Source organism: Cupressus sempervirens, chromosome 3 (assembly GCF_028749045.1).
Source record: "Cupressus sempervirens isolate cs-2001-9-10 chromosome 3, ASM2874904v1, whole genome shotgun sequence".
Classification (NCBI taxonomy): Eukaryota; Viridiplantae; Streptophyta; class Pinopsida; order Cupressales; family Cupressaceae; genus Cupressus; species Cupressus sempervirens.
In genome coordinates this window covers 250,699,928-250,720,492 of record NC_143120.1, presented here as the reverse complement: position 1 = coordinate 250,720,492, position 20,565 = coordinate 250,699,928, and the positions used below count along the sequence as shown (strand labels likewise).

At 36.0% G+C, this 20,565-nt stretch overlaps 1 protein-coding gene across 1 annotated transcript; it reads right to left on the bottom strand.

Annotated features, from left to right (window-relative positions):
* Window positions 1-1,748: 1,748 nt before the first annotated feature.
* LOC149565802 (phospho-2-dehydro-3-deoxyheptonate aldolase 1, chloroplastic-like) lies at window positions 1,749-7,491 on the bottom strand. The gene is made up of 5 exons (XM_089819298.1): window positions 6,703-7,491; window positions 4,401-4,678; window positions 4,030-4,306; window positions 2,699-2,944; window positions 1,749-2,553 (listed from the first exon to the last, which is right to left on the bottom strand). The coding sequence occupies exons 1-5, from the start codon at window positions 7,183-7,185 to the stop codon at window positions 2,269-2,271; spliced, it is 1,569 nt and encodes a 522-aa protein (XP_089675424.1). The 5' UTR covers window positions 7,186-7,491; the 3' UTR covers window positions 1,749-2,268.
* Window positions 7,492-20,565: the final 13,074 nt, after the last annotated feature.

The following is a 20,565-nucleotide window of genomic DNA, read 5'->3' as shown; positions in this document are numbered from 1 at the left end:
TATAAATTTGTATTATTTTTATTAAAGATGTTAAAGTGTAAACTCTTTTGTCATATGTGTGACTCTATGACTTATGGGCTTACCCTATGTACATTATTAAAAGGTGACAAGTTTTTATAATGAAATGTTGACTCTAATCTAGCCGATAGGCTATTTGTGGGAACTTTGTTCTCGGAAATTAAAATTTTGACAGAAAAGTTGTCAGTTGGCCAAAAAATTTGTCAGTTTGACTGGAAAATTGTAAATTCTTTATGTTAATTATTTACCAGCCAATTTTTATCTCACTCCACTTATAACTCTTGTTTTGATATTTATTAGTTGTTATCTCCACTTTTAACTATTGTTTTTTCGTTTTCTATTTATTTAAAAAATTAATTACTTCTAATTTCCAATTAGCTCATGTTGTGATCTCTATTTATTTAACTTTTGATTTTTAAAATTGATTTAGATTTTAGTTTTTAAATTATTATTTATATTAGTTTAGTTCTTTAAATATTATGTTTTAGTTTCTATGAGACGTTATCTTTTCATATTTCTCTTATTAATTTTTCATAATAGATTTTTTGATGGAATTTTTTTAAATGCTTTTTTATTCATATTTGATAAATAAAATTTAAATAAATAAAATTTATGAAACTATTTGAAAGATTTTAGTAAATATTATGTTATTTAAATTGAAAATTATTAATAATCTAATTTGTTCACATAAGATTATATTTTAAATCTTCACTTTTAACTATTATTTTTCTTTTCCTATTTATTTAAAAAATAATTACTTGTGATCTTCACATTAGCTCATGTTGTATATGTATTTATTTAACTTTTGATTTTTAAAATTTATTTAGGTTTTATTTTTAAAATTATTTAAAATTATTTTTTATATTGGTTTAGATTTTTTTAACATAATAATTTTTAGTTTCTATAATTTATTTAGTCAAATATAATATTTGTTAGAGATGTCATTATTTTTTCATATTATTATTATTTATTTCTCTTATTAATATTTTATAATAGATTTTTTGATGAGGTTTTTTAAATTTTTTTTTTTTTCATATTTGATAAATTGAATTTAAATAAATAATATTTATTAATATATTTAAAATATGTTAGTAAATATTATTTTATTTAAATTTAAAATAATTAATAATCTAATTCACATAAGATTGTATCTTTAAAAATAATTATATTATCGAGCACATATCGGCTTATCGTTGCAAGCACAAAAGCGTGCAACTGCTAGTATTATAAGGTGACAACTTTATAATTATTAGATTACTATCATAATGAATATCATGTGACTTGATATTCATGGCCAAGTCATGATAGTTAAAAGAACATGTTGATAGATATCATGTGACGTGATATCTGTAGAAAATCAGTATGTTCATTTTTATCATGGTGGATATTATGTGACATAATATCTATGGATATACCATGATCTCTTATGCTAGATATCACGAGACTTGATATATGTGTACACACCATAATTGGAAAGAGTATCCCCAGACTTGATTTTCTTAAGTATATCACTATCTAGGTGATATCACTTTTCAAATAAGAACTTATATATATGCACTTTGTCTTCCCTAGCTAAGAGGGAGTGTTAAAACATCTAGCTTCGGTCTGACTATGACTCTGATAAGATCTATAAATACACATGTATATATGTATACTAGTATGATTCACTATTCTATCTCCTACAAAGAAGTCCAGATTAAAAATACATCATGAAAATGAGTAAGAATGGGTTCAAATGAAAGCTGATTCACTATTCTATCTCCTACAAAGAAGTCCAGATTAAAAATACATCATATATGATAACACATCACTGCAACAGTCAGAGAATGGCAAAAACGTGTTGCAGTCCAGTTTTCATTACAAAATTTGCTCTCCAACCCCGGCTAACTCTGCATTTGACTTGTCAAGGTCCTTTTACATGACACTGTACCTTGACACGTGATCTTATTGCACCAATCGGACAATCAAATGCCTCTATCCCCTAAGACAACTTTACTACATCTGACAACATGATGACAACTTTGCCACATAATAACACCTTTTGTCATATTGAAACCCTTGAACAACATGACTTACTTTGAATTCAAAACATCACAATATGGTCCTAAGACCTTATTTTAAACCTTAATATGGAAGAAGACTTGAAAGATTCACAATTTCCTCATGGAGGTAGGAAGGACATTGGGTGCCTCTGCACCAGTTACCAAGTTGAAAATAAAATGTTCTTGAATTGCATTATTTATTGGTGCCTTACAATGACACCAAACCATTCAGGAGGCTTGAAATTCCCAGATCTGATGTTGTCATTCTCTTCCTCCTCAATCTTTCTGCAATGATGAATGCCAGTTCTAGTGACTGTGAAGCATTTAACCTGGGATCACAGTGTGTATGGTATCTAGAATGTAGATCATCTAATGTTACAACCCTTGATCCTCCAATGCACTCGGTAACATTCTGTCCGGTCATTTCTAAGTGAACACCACCAGGGTGGCTACCTTCTTCATCATGTACATCAAAGAATGCCTTGACTTCAGCCTGTCAAAATTCATTTACAAAATTATGAGTAAAGCCACTTTTCAGCTTTATATGGTAGTCCCTTGCTTATGCAACCCTTGAACAAAAAAATAAAATGAGATGCATCTTAAAATGCAAAAACCAAGAATTGAATTAAACTTCTTACTCGAATTGCATCAAATGGCCTTGTTTTCAATCCAGAGGGTGCCTTGATTGTGTTCCCGTGCATGGGATCACTAACCCATGTTACTATTAGACCAGCCTGGCGAACTGCCCTAATCAAATGAGGCAGTTTTACTCTCAATTTTTCAGCCCCCATTCTCACAATTATGGTCAATCTGCCAGGTTTGTTGTTTGGATTCAAGATCTCGCATACTTTAACCAACTCTGCTGGGTCCATTTTATCACTAGCCTGTCAAGAAGAATATATCAGATTTATAATATGACCCAAGGTATAAAGACATCCTAGCTTGACAACCATTTTCATAGAAATCACTTTATAAACATTAAGCATAAATAATACAAGACTATCAAATGCACATATCCTTGACTATCAAATGCACATAATTTTTGATACTCTGCTGAGTCTGTATGCCAAACACAAAAGTTTAAAGTCAAGATGTATAAGGAATGCACTTTAAGAAGCAAAATTGTGATTAAGCTCATTAAAAATGTATATAAATTCTTCAAAAAGAGCTATTCATAAAACAAGACAAACATTTAAGTGAGATTCCTGGTCAGTGTGGTAGAAAACTTCATAAAACCTAAATTCTATCTACCACTTGATTAGCAGAAATTAGAATGTCAGACTGCAAGAATGTGGATACTTTTTAGATGGACAGCACACTAAGTACAGCTTCACATAAACATCATATAGTCTCTGTGCCAAACATCTAGCAAACGTTCACCCATTAGAGGCTATGCGAATCATGATGATTTAAGAGTAACCAGGGAATTAATTATATCACCATCTTAAAGAGTTTATATTAGCATTGAAAATTTGGATTCATTTAAAAAATTGAAGTATGGTACCAATATGAATATATATAAGAAAAATTGAGTTCTTTCATTATCAAGTAAACAAGAGAAACACTTGAGTTTTGGCAACTCCTCTATATATTATATATATTATTATATTAAAAAAATCACCATTTATCTGAGAATCAAGACAAATGTGGCAAATAATTAGAAATAGGTGTTAGGTGTCTCTGATAGCAGCAGTATTGAAAACAGGGAAACCTAGGATCAAGAAATGACAGAAATTTAAGGGAAATTTCCACAGCAAATGAGCTAATAGCAGGAAAAGACAGAATAGTCAACTCTAAAGGTTAGAAAAAAATTACATTGGAACATCGAAATTTCCACTTGCCCAAGCTTTATTTTCAAAAGTTTACATGTTGGATGAATAGTACCCAATCTCCTAAGAACCATTACAAGGATTCACTCATTTAGAATTTAAATAGTAAAGGTGGTAGAATGTGACAAAGGTATAAATACCTTCAAACCAAGAGGATTGGCAACCCCTCTAAGGAACTCAAGATGAGCTCCATCAAGTTGCCGAGTTCGCTCTCCTATCCACAGCATATGAGCGGAACAATCATACCAAAGCCCAGAAGTTGAATCCTCTCTTGTCATAGATTGCTCAAATGGTAGAAGCAAGCACTCATGTGATGTCCAGAACTCCGTGGTGTTCATGATTGGATGGTCAACTGTGAGCCCACAGGATGACATGAATCCGAGGGCTTCATCTACCCGATGAGCAAGTTCAAAATATCTGACAGAAAATTTTAAACTCCCAAAATTAATAATTTAATAATAAATATGAAATTCTATCATAGAAAATCTGCGAGGCTTGACCATAATCTTACCTTTCACCTTGCTCATTGTGTGATGTAAAGTCCAAATTCCACTGAGTAACTCGCTGCATTGCTGCATAGCCTCCTGTTGCAAAGGCCCGAAGAAGGTTAAGAGTTGCAGCTGCCTGGCAATATGCACGAACCATCCTCTCAGGATCAGGTTGACGAGATTCCAAATCAGACCCATCACCATTCACAATGTCTCCACGATAGCTTGGGACTTTGACATCATTGACCACTTCAAAATCCTCAGACCGCGGCTTTGCAAACTGCCCAGCCATGCGTCCCACCTGTAGTGGCAATCAAAATCAATGAATGGATTAAGCAAATTGCAGCAGCCATCACTCAAACAAATAACAATCATAATTATTGCAAAGGCTAAAGACCACAGAAAAAAGTGTGCAACCAAATGACAATTAAAATAAATTTATAGGGTAACGAAATTGCAGCAATAATCAGTCTTACAGAAACATGGCCAAGTTATAATGAAAATCAATACAGATGCCACAAAAATTGCAGCAGCCAGTACATACTGAGAAGACAATCAAGAAAATTTAAAAGTCAACATAGATTAAGATGAGAAGCAAGATTATTGCATATGCAGAAGTCATTGCAGTAACTGTAAAACAGCCACATGACATTCTGAATTAACGCATGGACTAAAGGTTTTGCATTGACATGTATATAGCCAAATGACAACTAAAGTTGGCTGCTTAGGCTAAAGAAATTGTGATGATCAGCTGACTGAAAAATTACGATCAAAATTGAATCATAGGTTACAAAGATTGAAGTGATCAACAAACACCTAGATGAAAGTCAAGAGCAATGCATCATTCCTGGAAAATTATTAATATTAATGCATAAATTAAATTAATTGCACCCATCCACACACAATCAAATGACTGAAAAAAGGGAAAGCCTAAGACATTTAAGCCATCCATACATTCAGACGACAAGTCACAAGACAATTTGAATTAATGCATGCACATGCAAACAACTAAGACTGATCGGCACACAGTTATGAAGTCAAAGAGAATGGCATCAGATTCATCATTCCACAGAGTTGAAATCAGTCATCTTCCATTCCAATTGAAGAAGGACAAGTGCAAGTTTTGGCTGAATTTTGAACAATAGATACCCCTAAAAAACCTTCTTGAGGAATTTGGTACACGATACAGTTGACTTTGGTAAACAGATTAACCACACCATGGCAGAATCTCCTCAAACACGGCATGAAATAATGGGATAATGCCAATGGGGATCCTGATTTGCTTCTGTAAGATAGATATCCCCCAATTCTGGCACGTGCATTGAAATTTCACTTTATTGTCATGGAATAAATACCCTCACACCTGGAATGCAATAAAAGATCCCCCAAATTTGGTATTTCAATTAAGGTGTTAAGGTGGGTGGAAGTCTGCGTTAATTTTTGTAGAACAGACACACTTGAAACTATAGTAGCCATGTTCATAATAAAAACAAAATGTGAGAGGCTCAAAATCTTCGAAATACAGAAATACATGCTAGAAAAGGTAAAACCAAAATAAGGAGCAAAGAAAAGGAAGAAAACATTTGAAAGAATGTACAGTTTTCTTATTATTTAAACTTTGGACAAAAATATAAAATTGAAGCAATCAAGATTAGAAAGGAAGTGTTTTTGTTGTTACAGCCAATGAAAAGAAATTGTGTTATTCCACTTCCCCCAAAAAAATGATGTCTCTATTGTTTTAACTTTTGACAATAAAATAAGTCAGAGACATAAGATTTTCACAGCTCATAATGAAATTAAAAACTATTTTGCTTGTGGATTCAACTGTATAGTATTTCTTTCCATCAACATTTTAGATCTCACTCCATGATCCATCATTTGCTCTCCATAGCTCTCTGGTCCTCGTGATGTTTCTATTGTTATGAAAGTAAAAGAAGTCAAAGGCATAAGTTTTCTGCAATTCATAATGACATTAAAATGTATTCTGTCTGTAGATTCACTAGGTAGTATTAATTTCCATCAATGTTTCAAATTACACTTTATGAATCCATCCTTTGCTCTCCACAGCCCTCTCATCGTGATGATGGATCATAGACTGAAAAGTTGAGACAAATAGTATGCAGTTGAATCCAAAAACACAATACATTTTAACATAAAAAGTGCTTTTATTGTCAACTCAATTGTTCTTTGCAATCATATTTAAGGCCTAGAAAGCTTAGGTAAATAGAAACTTTATTGTGCAGTGCCAAGCTAGAGAGAATATGTTGTAATAAACTTCAAAATTTGAAAAAAAATTGAAATTTTTTTTTTAAACTTAAAAAATACCTTGATTACAGGCACTTGGCCTCCAAACATGAGTACAACAGACATCTGCAAGAGCACCCTGAATGTATCCCTAATGTTGTTTGCATTGAACTCTTTGAAGCTTTCTGCACAGTCTCCTCCCTGCAGGAGAAAAGCCTTTCCCAGAGCAGCATCTCCTAGTCTCTCCTCCAATTTCCTGGCTTCCCCTGCAAAAACAAGTGGAGGAAATGTCTCCAAGAGTTTTGCGGTGGACTCAAGCTCTGCAAGATCGGGGTACTTGGGCAGTTGAAGAGCCTTCTTCGATTTCCAGCTATCAGGTGCCCACCCTGTAGATTTCACAGAAGACTCCGAACCTTTAATTTTACTGCCCGATGCCTGTGCGATGACCTTCTTGTTCTTCTCAGTCCCATGTATTGCAGAGCTGCTTGTTTGAATGAAAGGGCCACTTTGAAGTTTCCTTAGTCCGGAGGGCCCGGTCATATGTGGAACAACTGCAAGTGCCATTTCGATATTGATCTGAGAAGGCTCAGTATTCAAATTGCAAACGAATTTTATGAGAACGCCCAAGATCAAAGCTCTGCCGTAGAAAACCTAACAGGTTACTCACTGAAAATCCTCAAACTAGTGAACAAACCTAACATAACCTAGTTCTGGTCAATAACTATTAATTAGGGCTCTCCTAAGCTACTAGCAATCACCGAGTTCAGTGTTTATGCAAGCTGGGCTAAACTCAAAATCCTAAGCAAACGATTACTGGAAATGGCAATATATAGACCGGGGTTTTATAAAAGAAAATGGGAAATGAAGCCTGAAGAAAAAAACTCGCAATTTGGGTATTTAAAAACACTGTAAGGAAGCAATCATACCGAAAAAGAATCTCAAAAACAGAAGAATCTAAGATTCTCTGCTACTCTGCACGTGCTTCACAAACGTGCTGTTCGTGGGGTTGAAAGCAATTGAAGTGTGCATTTTTGCAGCGTATGGGCCCCCGCTAGTGGCTAAAAATTAAGGGAAGAGATACGCATGTGGCCGTATCTGATAACTAATTGAAATTCAGAATATGAAATGAGCTTGAACTTAACTAATTCGATAAGTCCGGACAAATGTGTATCACAAGCTGGATGGGCGGGCCCCTGCAATGACGAGTTGTTTCAAATATTTGATGAATATTAGTTCTTTTGTGGGAAGCTTCACATGGTAGGATCGGGTAACTTAGATCTTATGCTTTCTTTGTATGAGGCTTCACGTGGTAGGATCGGGAAGCTTAGATATTATGCTTGATTCACTTGGTTCATCTCCCTTCGTATTTATGTTAATGTCAATAATATTTGTCATTTAGTTCTTGTCCAATTTTTTTTAAGTTTTCATTTGTTCTAGCGAGGATTTTTTAATGAAAGAAAATTATTTTAATTATTTGATTTCAAAGCACAAATCTTAGGTTGACACTTATTTTATTAAGAGTTGATAATGTAGTAGTATACTTTCTAGGGAATTCATTTTAGACATGATTTCAACTTCTCTTCTTATGATGTGAGATCTTTAACAAGAGTTGTTGTATATATGTTTGTAAGAATTTTTCAATCTTGCTCTAGATTAATAGTCTATTGACTAGTTTCATGTGGGCAAAATATTTTTTTGACTATATTGAATATTTGAAGAGAGACATTCTTAAATTTTATGGAAATATATATAAATTATGACTTGTATCAAAAGGAGGTTCAATGTTATGTGTTAAATGTCCTAAGGGGGGGTACAAATCAAAGAATAAAATAATAGATATTATTTATTTCATTGATTACATTATATTAATAATAATATCTACAAATAAGGATTTATGTATTGATCTTGGTATATACTTGTATATGCTTTTAGATAGAATATAATAAATTAATTATCTTTCATGCTAAAATATTTTCCCTCTCTAAAAATTAAAAAAATCATATTAGTGATGATAATTATTTTTATATTCCATTGTAGACATAAATTAACAAATAAAATTGATTTATGTTAGTCTCATAAATTTTCTAACTAATGTGATACAAAAGAAAGTGCTCTCTAATGCCAATTTTTATTTCTCAAAGGCCCATATAGAAGAATGAGTCTCATGTATTTTTCTTGTACTCTTTTCAATAGTGTAAATAAAATTGAACTCTAAATTATGTTGAGAATGTGATTAATGTGAAAGTGTGTGTGTGTGTGTGCACGCGCACGCGTAGGGCACCTATAAAGACCCGTACCGATAGGCCACTAAACAAACCCTAAATTTAATACACTGCTAAAATATATTGCTGAAATAAAAGAAATAATAGTGCCAATGTATTCATTCAATGGAAACCAAATGTTTTTACAAATGATATGGCAAATTTCAGCACCAAAACATTTTGACATAGCACATTACAGAGAAACCCTAACTAGCTGTATACAATTGAGAACTTGTTGCAACTACAGATTGAAATGAAGAACCTGGATTGATCAAATACTGGAGACTGACTGCTGAAGATGATATGGTGAAAGTGCAACTCCAACTAAAACTCCAAATCAACAATTAAGCACAAATAAAAGGACTGAAATATCCTTCCCACAGCTGCAATAATTCAGGTGATCTCTCACACCCTCAAAATTGCGTACCAATTGAGAGTTTTCGTTCTCAATGGCCAATTGTGACTATTTGCAAAAACCCTAGGCTCCACAACGCACATAAGCAAAAATCAATACTAAATCTCGATGATAGGCAATGAGCCCTCAATGCCTATTTATTCTTATTTTCTTGATAGGTCGGCCTCCCTTTTTAATTTTTTTCTCCGCTACTTCCAGCAACCTCTAGAAGCTTTTTTTAAAATTTAATTTATAAAGTTACCTTGTAATGTATATTTTTTAATTGTTAACTTTAAAATTAATTCCTCCAAAAAAATGGGACATTACAGGTCCGCCCCTCCTAATAATTGCTTGGCCTCAAGCAATCTTAATGCTGGATGTTGCAAAATCACTTCTCCCTCCCAAGTAGCATCTTCAATAGGTAAATCTTTCCACTTAACTAGATACTCTCTAATTACTCTCCTGCGAAGCTGCTTCTCTCTACTATCCAGAATGAATTTTGGCACTAAGATCAATTTCCCCTCATCATCCAAGGGAGGTAATACTGCAGAAGGCATCACATTCTGACCCAACGCCTTTTTGAGACGTGATACAAGAAACACATTGTGCACTCGACTATCTGTGGGAAGCTCCAACTCATAAGCCACCTCACCAACTCATTTGATGATCTTGAATGGTCCATAATAGCATGGCTTGAGTTTCTCTGTACCACTCTTCTTGAGAGTGGACTGCTTATATGGTTGCAACATGAGGTAAACCATATCATTTACCTCAAAACTACGCTCAGTCCTCTTCTTGTCTGCATACTGTTTTTGCTGGTTCTGAGCTCTAGCAATGTTGTCTTTGAGAGTAGCAACTATATCCTTACTTTCCTGTAATAGTTCGCCTGCACAGGGTACTCGACTATCTCCCAACAAAAAATCTAAGAAACTAGGTGCCTCATAACCGTAAAGTGCCATGAAGGGTGTCATTTGTATAGTCATATGATATGTAGTATTGTAACAATACTCATAGAGATATATCCATCTGACCCAAGCTCACTGTTGATCTGCCACATAATTCCTCAAATAGCCTTCCACCCATTTGTTTACAATCTCTGTTTGACCATCAGTTTGTGGGTGATAATTGGTACTAGGTGTAAGCTCAGTGCCACACAACCGAAATATCTCCTGCCAAAAGTGACTCATGAAGCGGTTGTCCCTGTCACTCACAATGCTCCGAGGCAAATCGTGTAATCTAAAAATCTCCCTGAAGAAGACCTCTGCCACATGAGTTGTTGAGTATGTAGTAGCGATAGGGAAGAAGTGAGCATATTTTGTCAGCCTATCCACCACCACATAGATACAATCATGCCCTTGGGCCCTAGGCAAGCCCATAATAAAATCCATAGAGATGCACTCCCACTTCTTGTCAGGAATAGGCAGTGGCTGTAGGAGCCTTGTTGGATAAGTGTGCTCTTGTTTGTTCTGCTGAAAAACATGACACTCATGCACATACTGCAAAACATCAGCCTTAAGTCCCTTCCAAGTGAATCGTTCCCATACTAACCTGTAAGTCTTGAAATACCCAGGATGGCCTGCTGTAGATGAATTATGGAATGCTCTAAAAATCAACTGCTTCACTTTCGATCCTGGGACTAAGTAAATCCTGTTCTTGTAAATGATCAAATCATCTATGAGAGTGTATCTGGTGTCGATTGTTGTCCCCTCCACTATAGAAGAGGCCCACGTGTCTTTGGCATATTCTGCTACAATCAAGTGTCGCCAATCCTCTGATATCTGAATCATAGAAGTGAGGTGTAGCCTACGGGATAAAGCATCTGCAACAATATTCTGTGTCCCCTTAACATATGTGATATCAAAATCATATGCCTGTAACTTACTCACCCACTTCTGCTGACGATCATTCAGGTCCCGCTGTCCCAAAAAGTGCTTCAAACTATTATGATCAGTTTTAATACAAAATTTGTTGCCCACAAGATACTGTCTGAATTTGGCCAAGGCATGCATGATGGCCAACATCTCCTTAGCATATATACTGAATGATCTCTTAGCCCCTCTGAGTTTCCTACTCTCATAGGCTATAGGATGCTTGTCCTGCATGAGTACAACACCAACTCCCTCTCCAGAAGCATCACATTGAAGCTCAAATGGCTTTGTGAAATCAGGAAATGCTAATACTGGGCATGTAGTCATTATTTCCTTGAACCGCATAAAACACTCCTGTGCCTCCCGAGTCGACACAAATGCCCCTTTCTTCAGCAAATTTGTCATGGGTGCGGCATGTTGTGAGTAGCCACTAACAAACCTATGATAGAATCCACATAGACCAAGGAACCCTCTTAACTGTGTAAGGTTCTTTGGTAGTGGCCAATCAACAATAGCACAGATCTTTTCAGGATCCATTCGCACTCCTTCTGCACTGATGATGTGTCCAAGATAAAACAATTCTGTCATCCCTAAATTACATTTGGACTCCTTGGCATACAAGGACTCGCTCTGTAAAATGCTTAATACTATCTCCAAGTGCTCTAAATGTTCCTGCCATGTCCTGCTATAGATCAAAATATCATCACAGGACACTAGCACAAATTTCCTCAACTGATGGTGGAAGACCTTGTTCATAGTGGATTGAAAAGTGGCAGGTGCATTAGTCAAACCAAAAGGCATGACTACAAACTTGAAATGCCCATAATGACATCTGAAAGCAGTTTTTTCAATATCCTACTCTCGAACTCTAATCTGGTGATAGCTTGATCTCAAATCAATTTTTGTGAAATAACAAGCCCCATGCAATTCGTCTATCAGCTCATCGATGCGTGGGATGGGATACTTGTTCTTTATAGTTCTCTTATTCAACACCCTATAATCAATACACATTCGTAGAGTTCCATCCTTCTTTTTTACCAAAAAAATAGAAGATGCAAAAGGTGACTTACTTGGTCTGATGTGTCCCATTGCTAGCAACTCGTTGATGGTCCTCTCGATCTCATCTTTGAGTCATTTTGGGTGCCAGTATGGGGTGATCATGATAGGCTTAGCACCTTCCTCCAACTTGATAATGTGCTCAATACCTCTGTCTGGTGGCCTGCCTGGTGGAATCTCACTGAATACCTTCCCATACTTGATTCTCAATTTTTGAATATCTGGATGATATTTAGTCTTATGTTGCTCCCCCTGGGTAGGCATCAAGGCACATATTGCTGCCCACTCTATATTATTATGCTTGGCTAATCTCTCCAACCGCCTAAATAAGATAGTCCTAACATCACCATTATGGATAACCTTCAGCACATGAGTCCTACCATCCACCACAAATCGTATCTCCATATCCTCCAATCTTAGGGTAAACTCCTTCAAAAAATGTAGCCATTGCATCCCAAGTACTATGTCCATGTCACCCATGTTGACCACATGATAGTCTGCCTTAAACTCATAGTTGTTCAGGCGCAAAGGTAGATCTTGCACCATCCTATCACAACGAAGAGTATATCCATCAACTACCCTAACTCTTAGTCCCTCAAACTCCTCAGTAAGGAGTCCACACCTCTCCACAAATCGTGCATCAATGAAATTATGTGTGGCACCTGTATCCAATAGAGTAATAATCTTTTTTCCTACCAAGACTCCTCGAAATCTGAAAGATCCCTCTCTTTGAATACTAGACAGATGTGCCTCCTGTAAATGTATCTTTGGAGCCTCTTTTTTCTCAGCACTATCTACCTCTTGTTCACCCTCTACCTCATCCAGATCCTCATCATGGTGCTCTAAGATGTTTGAATCTGAACCTTCATAATAAGCCCACATCACTCGGTTAGCCTTCCCCTTAGGCTTCATAGGACAATCATGACCAAACTCATAGGGACCTTTGCAAAAGAAGCATAGCTTCTTCCTACACAAGTCATTAAGTGTTTCCTTATCCCAAGGTGTAGCTAGCTTGTCTTTTGAGTCACTAACCTTCTCTTTACCCTTGCTGAATTCCCCTTTGTTATCTCTAAATGATGAAGAACTCTTTGAACTAAACCAGTTTGCTGGAGCTGCAAGTTCCATACTGCGGGCTTTCTTCATGGCTTCCTGTAATGTAGGAGGATCAAAGGCCTTTACCCACTCCTTGAGTGGTTTAGTTAATCCTTCTATGAATAAAATGACTAGCCTCCTTTCTAAAATGTCAGGCACCATCACTGCAAGCTTCTGGAAGTCATTGATAAATTGTTCTAAGCCTCCCGATTGTCTCAACTGGGCTAACTCCCAAAAATAAACTTCAATTTTTTTTTATCAAACCTTTCTATCAATCTATCCACAAACTCTTGATAAGTGGTTACCTGATTGTGTTGCAATGTGATCATGCCATGTGTCCACCAATCATGTGCTACCCCATCTAAGTGTAAAGTGGCATACTTGAGTGCTTCAATTTCTATCATAGTCTTCAGAGATAGGAAAGTATCCACCTTATGAATCCAAGCACGAGCAATCATTTTTCCACTGCCATCAAATGTGGGTAATACCAACTTGTTGGTGACCTGTTGCAACTCACTATGTTTATCTACTTGCTTCTGCCTGGTAGCTCTATAGTTCAAGTACCTGTCAAATGTCCATCCATCCTGTACATATTCTGGTGATGAATCACACTCATTCCTCGCTTGTCAGAGTTCATCTACAATATCTGTTACCATAGCATCAGGTGTGCATGCTGGAGTTTCTTCTCTAAATGTAGGACATGTGAGTCTATCAGCTGTTCCAGACCGTGTCCTATGTTGTGATCTTGCTATGCTTTTGTCATCCTGATCATGATTATTTCTCCTATTTTCCCCAATCAAATGTTGCATCATAACCATCATTGCCTTTGTACTTGCCTCTATTGACTGTAGAAGCCTCTCCTGTTGCTATAAAGTCTCATCATCTCGCACACTTCTGGATGGGCTTGGAGAATGTCTCTCAACCATATTCTTAGTTATGCTCGTTCTTTTGTAAACTAAATTAAATGGTGGCTAGGTAACCCTATCAGGCTGGCAAGAAATCGCTCTGATACCAATGTAAAGACCCGTACTAATAGGCCACTAAACAAACCCTAAATTTAATACATTGCTAAAATATATTGCTGAAATAAAAGAAATAATAGTGCCAATGTATTCATTCAATGAAAACCAAATGTTTTTACAAATGATATGGAAAATTTCAGCACCAAAACATTATGACATAGCACATTATAGAGAAACCCTAACTAACTGTATACAATTGAGAACTTGTTGCAACTACAGATTGAAATGAAGAACCTGGATTGATCAAATACTGGAGACTGACTGCTGAAGATGATATGGTGAAAGTGCAACTCCAACTGAAACTCCAAATCAACAATTAAGCACAAATGAAAGGACTGAAATATCTTTCCCATAGTTGCAATAATTTAGGTGATCTCTCACACCCTCAAAATTGCGTACCAATTGAGAGTTTTCATTCTCAATGGCCAATTGTGACTATTTGCAGAAACCCTAGGCTCCATAACGCACATAAGCAAAAATCAATAATAAATCTCGATGATAGGCAATGAGCCCTCAATGCCTATTTATTCTTATTCCCTTGATAGGTCGGCCTCCCTTTTTAATTTTTTTCTCCACTTCTTCTAGAAACCTCTAGAAGCTTTTATTATTATTTAATTTATAAAGTTACCTTGTAATATATATTTTTTAATTGTTAACTTTATAATTAATTCCTCCAAAAAAATGGGACATTATAGCACCTAGGTGACATCATATGTCATCTCAACAAATGGAATGAGATTCATGATGGAAGACAAGGGGTGATGATCCACCTCATTCAAACATGTTAATTTTTCTTATTAGAATAAATTGATCCTTGTTTGTAAGGTCAAGGAACTTGAGGTGCCATATAAGCCTAGTTGCCTTAGTCTTAAGGATTTTTCTTTTTTATGTTTTTGGTTAATAAATTGACCCTAGAAGTGTTTTGTGAGTAATTACATCTTATTTAGGTCCTAATTGTTGCAAATGACCAAGTGGTTAAGTCCTAGGAAGTGTTAGTGCAAAAATTGCATTTTGCAAGAAAAGTTGCTGACAACTTTTTGACATTTTTTTGCAAAATGTTACAATTGGTCATGTAACTACTCTAACCAATTGGTTATCAGTTGGGAATGATGTATTTGGATTCTAATACCCTCTATGAAGTTAGAGGTGTAAGGGGGTGTACGTTCAACAAGTTTTTGATACATAATACACGAATTTTCTGAGCATTTTATTGTTGTACATAACTGTATGGATTGGGAGACCAAATCCAGTTGCATGATTTGAAAGTGTTCTAAGTCTAGATTACATTGCATTTGATTTCGTTGTGTTTAGTTTAGTCTGAAGAAAGTTAGAGTTTTTCTTTGTAAGTAGGTTTACAAACCCATAAATTGAGGGTCTTAAGCAAGATGTGGCACCAACTTGCATTTCTATAGTTGGTTTTCAATGGCCTTTTGGGATTTTCAAGGTTAGGGCATGTAATTTAATATTCATAATTTATAGATTTTTCTCAGACTATCCAAGGGGTAAATGAGCATGCCCTAGATTGAAATTACTATGTTTTTAGTCACAAAAATGTTGATTTTGTGAATAGGGCTTGGAGTGAAGCTATGAAACTTGGCAAGTGGTCATTCTAGGTGGAAAAGGTTAGGTGAAACCTCCTGCAACAAAAAACTAGTCCTAGGTACCCATCCTTTCTCATTTCCAAGTATTCTAGGATTGATTTGGCCAATTATGCTTGTGAGACTTCTGAAAGTTCAAGGGTGCTGGAGTAGGTTGGAGACTTGGTGCTTTGGGGATTAGTGTAACTTCCAAAATGGTATCCAAAACCCTATTTTTTTTGCCAAGTCTAGTGGAGAAAAACCAAGTTGTTGTCCCAAAACCTTAAAAAGGGCTACAAGAAGAATTAGGCCTATTAAGAGAAATTTTGCAAAGTAGGAGTTATGGAAGTCAAACAGTTGTTGAAGTCTCATCCTTGAATGTTATTGAAAGGTCCTAGGTGTGAGTTTGACACAAGGAATAGGAGGGGGTTCATTTCTTAGTTTTGGTCCATTTTACCATTGTTGATCCCTAGAGTTATTAATAGGGAAAGAAGTCTTGAAAACTTTGAGAGTTGTGTGGAAGGTTGAAATTGTGTTGAAACCTGTTGGGAGGATTCTTTAAGGACTCTAGAAGGTTGAGAAATGTTACCTTAAGTACTGTAGTTGGGGTTCCACCAAGCTTTTGGTGTGAGCACTCTGCATCAAGTGGTATCAGAGCCACTTAGAATCTGATTGGAAGAAGAATATGGAAGAAGGAGAAGACATTCCTTTAAGAATAACCAACATTGAGTTGGAAAAGATTGTAAAAGGACAAATGGCTAAGAGTAGGGTAGTTAGAGAATTGAATAGGGTAATGAAGAAAGAACTTGACAAGTTGAAGGGGCAAGTAAGAAGAGGAGAGCATGAAGAGTTTGAGGAAGAAGAAGAAGAAGAGGAAGACAACTTTCCTAACATGCCTAAAGATCATAGGATCATGGTAACAACCCTCTAGAGGGTAGGAAGAAAAGACAAAGGAGACTTACCCATGTTTGATGGAAAGTTGGAACTAGAAGCATGCATGGAATGGTTAGAAGCTCTTGAGAACCATTTTGAAGCCAAGGAGATACCTGCTAATCAAAGAGTTAAAATGGAAAAATCTAAATTGAAAGGTCCAACCCTAAGCTGGTGGAACTTTCTCCAAAATGAAAGAGTAGATGAAGAGAAGCAACCCATTTCTACATGGAAAAGAATGATGGTAGAAATCATGAAGTAGTTTGTACTTGAGGATTATAAGGTGATGCTCCACTAGAAGCTACATAATCTCAAGCAGAAGGACATTATTGTAAGTACCTACACTTAACAATTTCATACCTTAACTCTTAGGTCTAAATTGTATGAGAATGAGAAACAAAAACTAGTAAGGTACATTAATGAGCTTAAATATAATATCCAAGATGAGTTAACTTTGGTGTCAGTGGAATTAGTCCACAAATGTTACCAACTAACCCTCAAGACTAAGGAAAAGAGAAAGAGGAAAGGTGAACAAAATAATAGAGGAGGAAGACAAAATACTTTTATAGGAAGGGGTAGATTCTTTGGAAGAGGAAACTATCTTAGACAACAAGGAGAGTCTAGTAGCAGAGGCTCCTTTAGGGGAATAAGACCTAGTCCAAGAGGAAGATTTCAAGGTAGAGGAACAAATATGTTCACTAGAAGGTGTTTCTCATGCAACCAAGTTGGACACTAGTCCTTTAGGTGTCTAGAAAAGATAGGTGCAACCAACCAAGGTGAAAGGAGGATTTAGTCGCTTCAAGATGAAGATTGTCAATGTACCACCTTATTCCATACCGCTGCATCTTCCTCAAAGCATGCAGGCCCAGAGCTAGGAGAAAGCTTGATGTTCAATAGGCCGCTTTTGATGCCACTTAACCAAGAACCTCTTCAAAGGAAATCAATTTTCAAGACAACTTGCAAAGTGAAAGGAAAGGTATGTAAGGTCATTATTGATTCAAGTTCCACTAAATAGCTTCTAGTGGAGTGGTGAATAAACTAAGTCTACAAAGAAACCCACACCTTAATCCTTACAAGGTTTCTTGGCTAAGTAAGGAGCAACAGTCCTTAGTAAATGAGTAATGCTATGTTGAATTTCAGATTGGGGAATATAGGGATAAAGTATTATGTGAAATTATGGATATGGATGCTTGTCATCTTCTTCTTGGCAAGCCTTTGCAATATGACAGAAATGCTCAACATGAAGAAACGAAAATTGTATATACCTTGACCAAAGATGGAGAAACCTACACTATGGCACCATTGGTAGGTGAAACTAAGGAGAAGAGTATACCTAATACAATCATGTTAGTAGGCGAGACATAGTTCTTAAAAGGGCTAAAAGAGGAAAAAATGCCATGCTTTTATGTTGTAGTGAAACCTAAGGATAATGCACCTAGAAAGAAGAAGCAAACACAAGAGACATTAAGGAAAGTTGGCCCAAAAGAAGTTGCAGACCTATTGGATTAGTATAAGGGAATAATTGCTGATGAGACCATAGATACCTTACCACCTAAAAGGGAGATAAGTCATTGCATAGATCTCATCCCTGGCTCTACACTACCCAATAAGGTTGCATAAAAATTAACCCCAAAATAGAATCCTAAAGTAGTAAGACAAATATAGGGATTTTTAGAGAAAGGCTTCATAAGAAATAGCATTAGCCCTTGTGTTGTTCTAGTAGTACTAGCTCCTAAGAAAAAAGGTACCTGAAGGCTATGTACGGATTCTAGACCCATGAATGGGATAACTATCAGGTATAGGTTTCCAATGCCTAGAATAGAAGATCTTATGGATTTTTTAGGAAATACAAGATACTACTTCAAGATTGACTTGAAGAATGGCTACCACCAAATCAAAATTAGAGAGGGGGATAAGTGGAGAACTACCTTCAAGACAAACAAATGGCTATTTGAGTGGGTTGCTATGCCTTTTGGATTTTCCAATGCTCCAACCACCTTTATGAGATTGATGAATGAAGTCCTTAAACCTTTCATAAACATTTTTATTGTTGTGTATCTAGATGATATCTTGATTTTTAGCAAGAATAAGAAGGAACATCTAAAACATCTTGACATAGTTTTGAGGAGGCTACATGAGGAGCAGTTGAAGATCAACTTGGAAAAGTGTGTGTTTTTGTAGGAAGAGCTTATGTTCCTTGGTTTTGTCATTTCTAAAGGCAACCTAAAGATGGATCCTTCTAAGGTTGAAGCCATATTGAATTGGTCTACTCCAAAGTCTACTGGCAAGGTAAAAAGTTTCCATGGTCTTGCTAGCTTTTATAGGAAATTTGTAAGAAATTATAGTGGGATAAGTGCACCAATGCTTGATACTATTAAGGGGGAAAGGAAATGTCAGTTTCAATGGACCAAAGATGTAGATTAGTCATTTGAATACTTGAAAACAAAGGTAGCACAACAACCAATCTTGGTTTTACCTGATTTTAACAAGGTTTTTACTATTGAGTGTGATGCAAGTAAGAGAGAAATTGGTGGTGTCTTGATTCAAGATGATAGACATGTGGCCTTTTTCAGTGAAAATCTTAATGAGGAAAAAAAAAAGTAATCTACTTATGATCTAGAACTTGATGCTATGGTCCAATCACTTAGAAAGTGGAGGCACTACTTGTTACCTAAAGACTTTATTTTTTATTCTAGCAATCAATCTTTGAGTTTTCTAAATAGACAAGAGAAGCTAAATCATAGACATGTCAAATGGATGGAATACTTGTAGTCATATACCTTCTCTATCAAGCATAAGAAAGGAGTGGCCAACAAGGTAGTTGATGCCTTGAGTAGGAGGAATCTAGCCATTCAAGAGATCCAGATTGAGAGTGATGGTATTTCTACTTTGAAAGACATGTATCCTGTTGATGAAGACTTTCATGAAGCTTACTAAGTGTGTATGGAGCTAGAGGATAGATACCATACTGATTTTGTAGATTATATCATTCAAGAGGGCCTTTTGTTCAAAGGAAGTCAAGTTTGTATACCTCAGTGTTCTATGAGGGAAAATATAATAAGGGAGAAGCATTGTGGAAGCCTAGCTGGTTACTTTGGTCTTGACAAGACATTGGAATTGGTAAGAAGATTTTACTTTTGGCCTAGAGTGCAATCATAAGTTAGGAGGTTTGTAGAAAATTGTTTGATTTTTCAAAGGGCTAAAGGGACCATTTCTAATCAAGGTTTGTATACTCCATTACCCATACCTACTAAACCTTGGGATTCAGCCAGCATGGAATTTTTTTTGGGTCTTCCAGGGAACAATTTTGGTTATGATAGCATATAAGTAGTCCAGTATAGTAGGCATTTTCTTTAAAGAGGTTGTATGACATCATGGACTTCCTCTTTCTATTGTGTTAGATAGAGACCCAAATTTCTTAGGACACTTTTGGCGAACCTTGAGGAAGAGACTAGGAACAAATATTGTCATGCCATCTGCCTATCATCCCCAATCAGATGGGCAGACTGAGGTTATTAATAGGTCACTAGTTAACCTTCTCAGATGTCTTACTAAAGATTATGGTGCTGCATGGGATACTGTTCTACCTCAGGCAGAGTTCTCCTACAATGATTCCATCAATAGAAGTACAATCCTAGTTCCTTTCAGATTGTGTATGGCTCTCATCCTAGGAGGGTCTTTGAGCTTAGGTCAGTGGAAAATATTGGTTAGAGGAGAGCCCTTGTTGATGACTTTGCAAAGGTC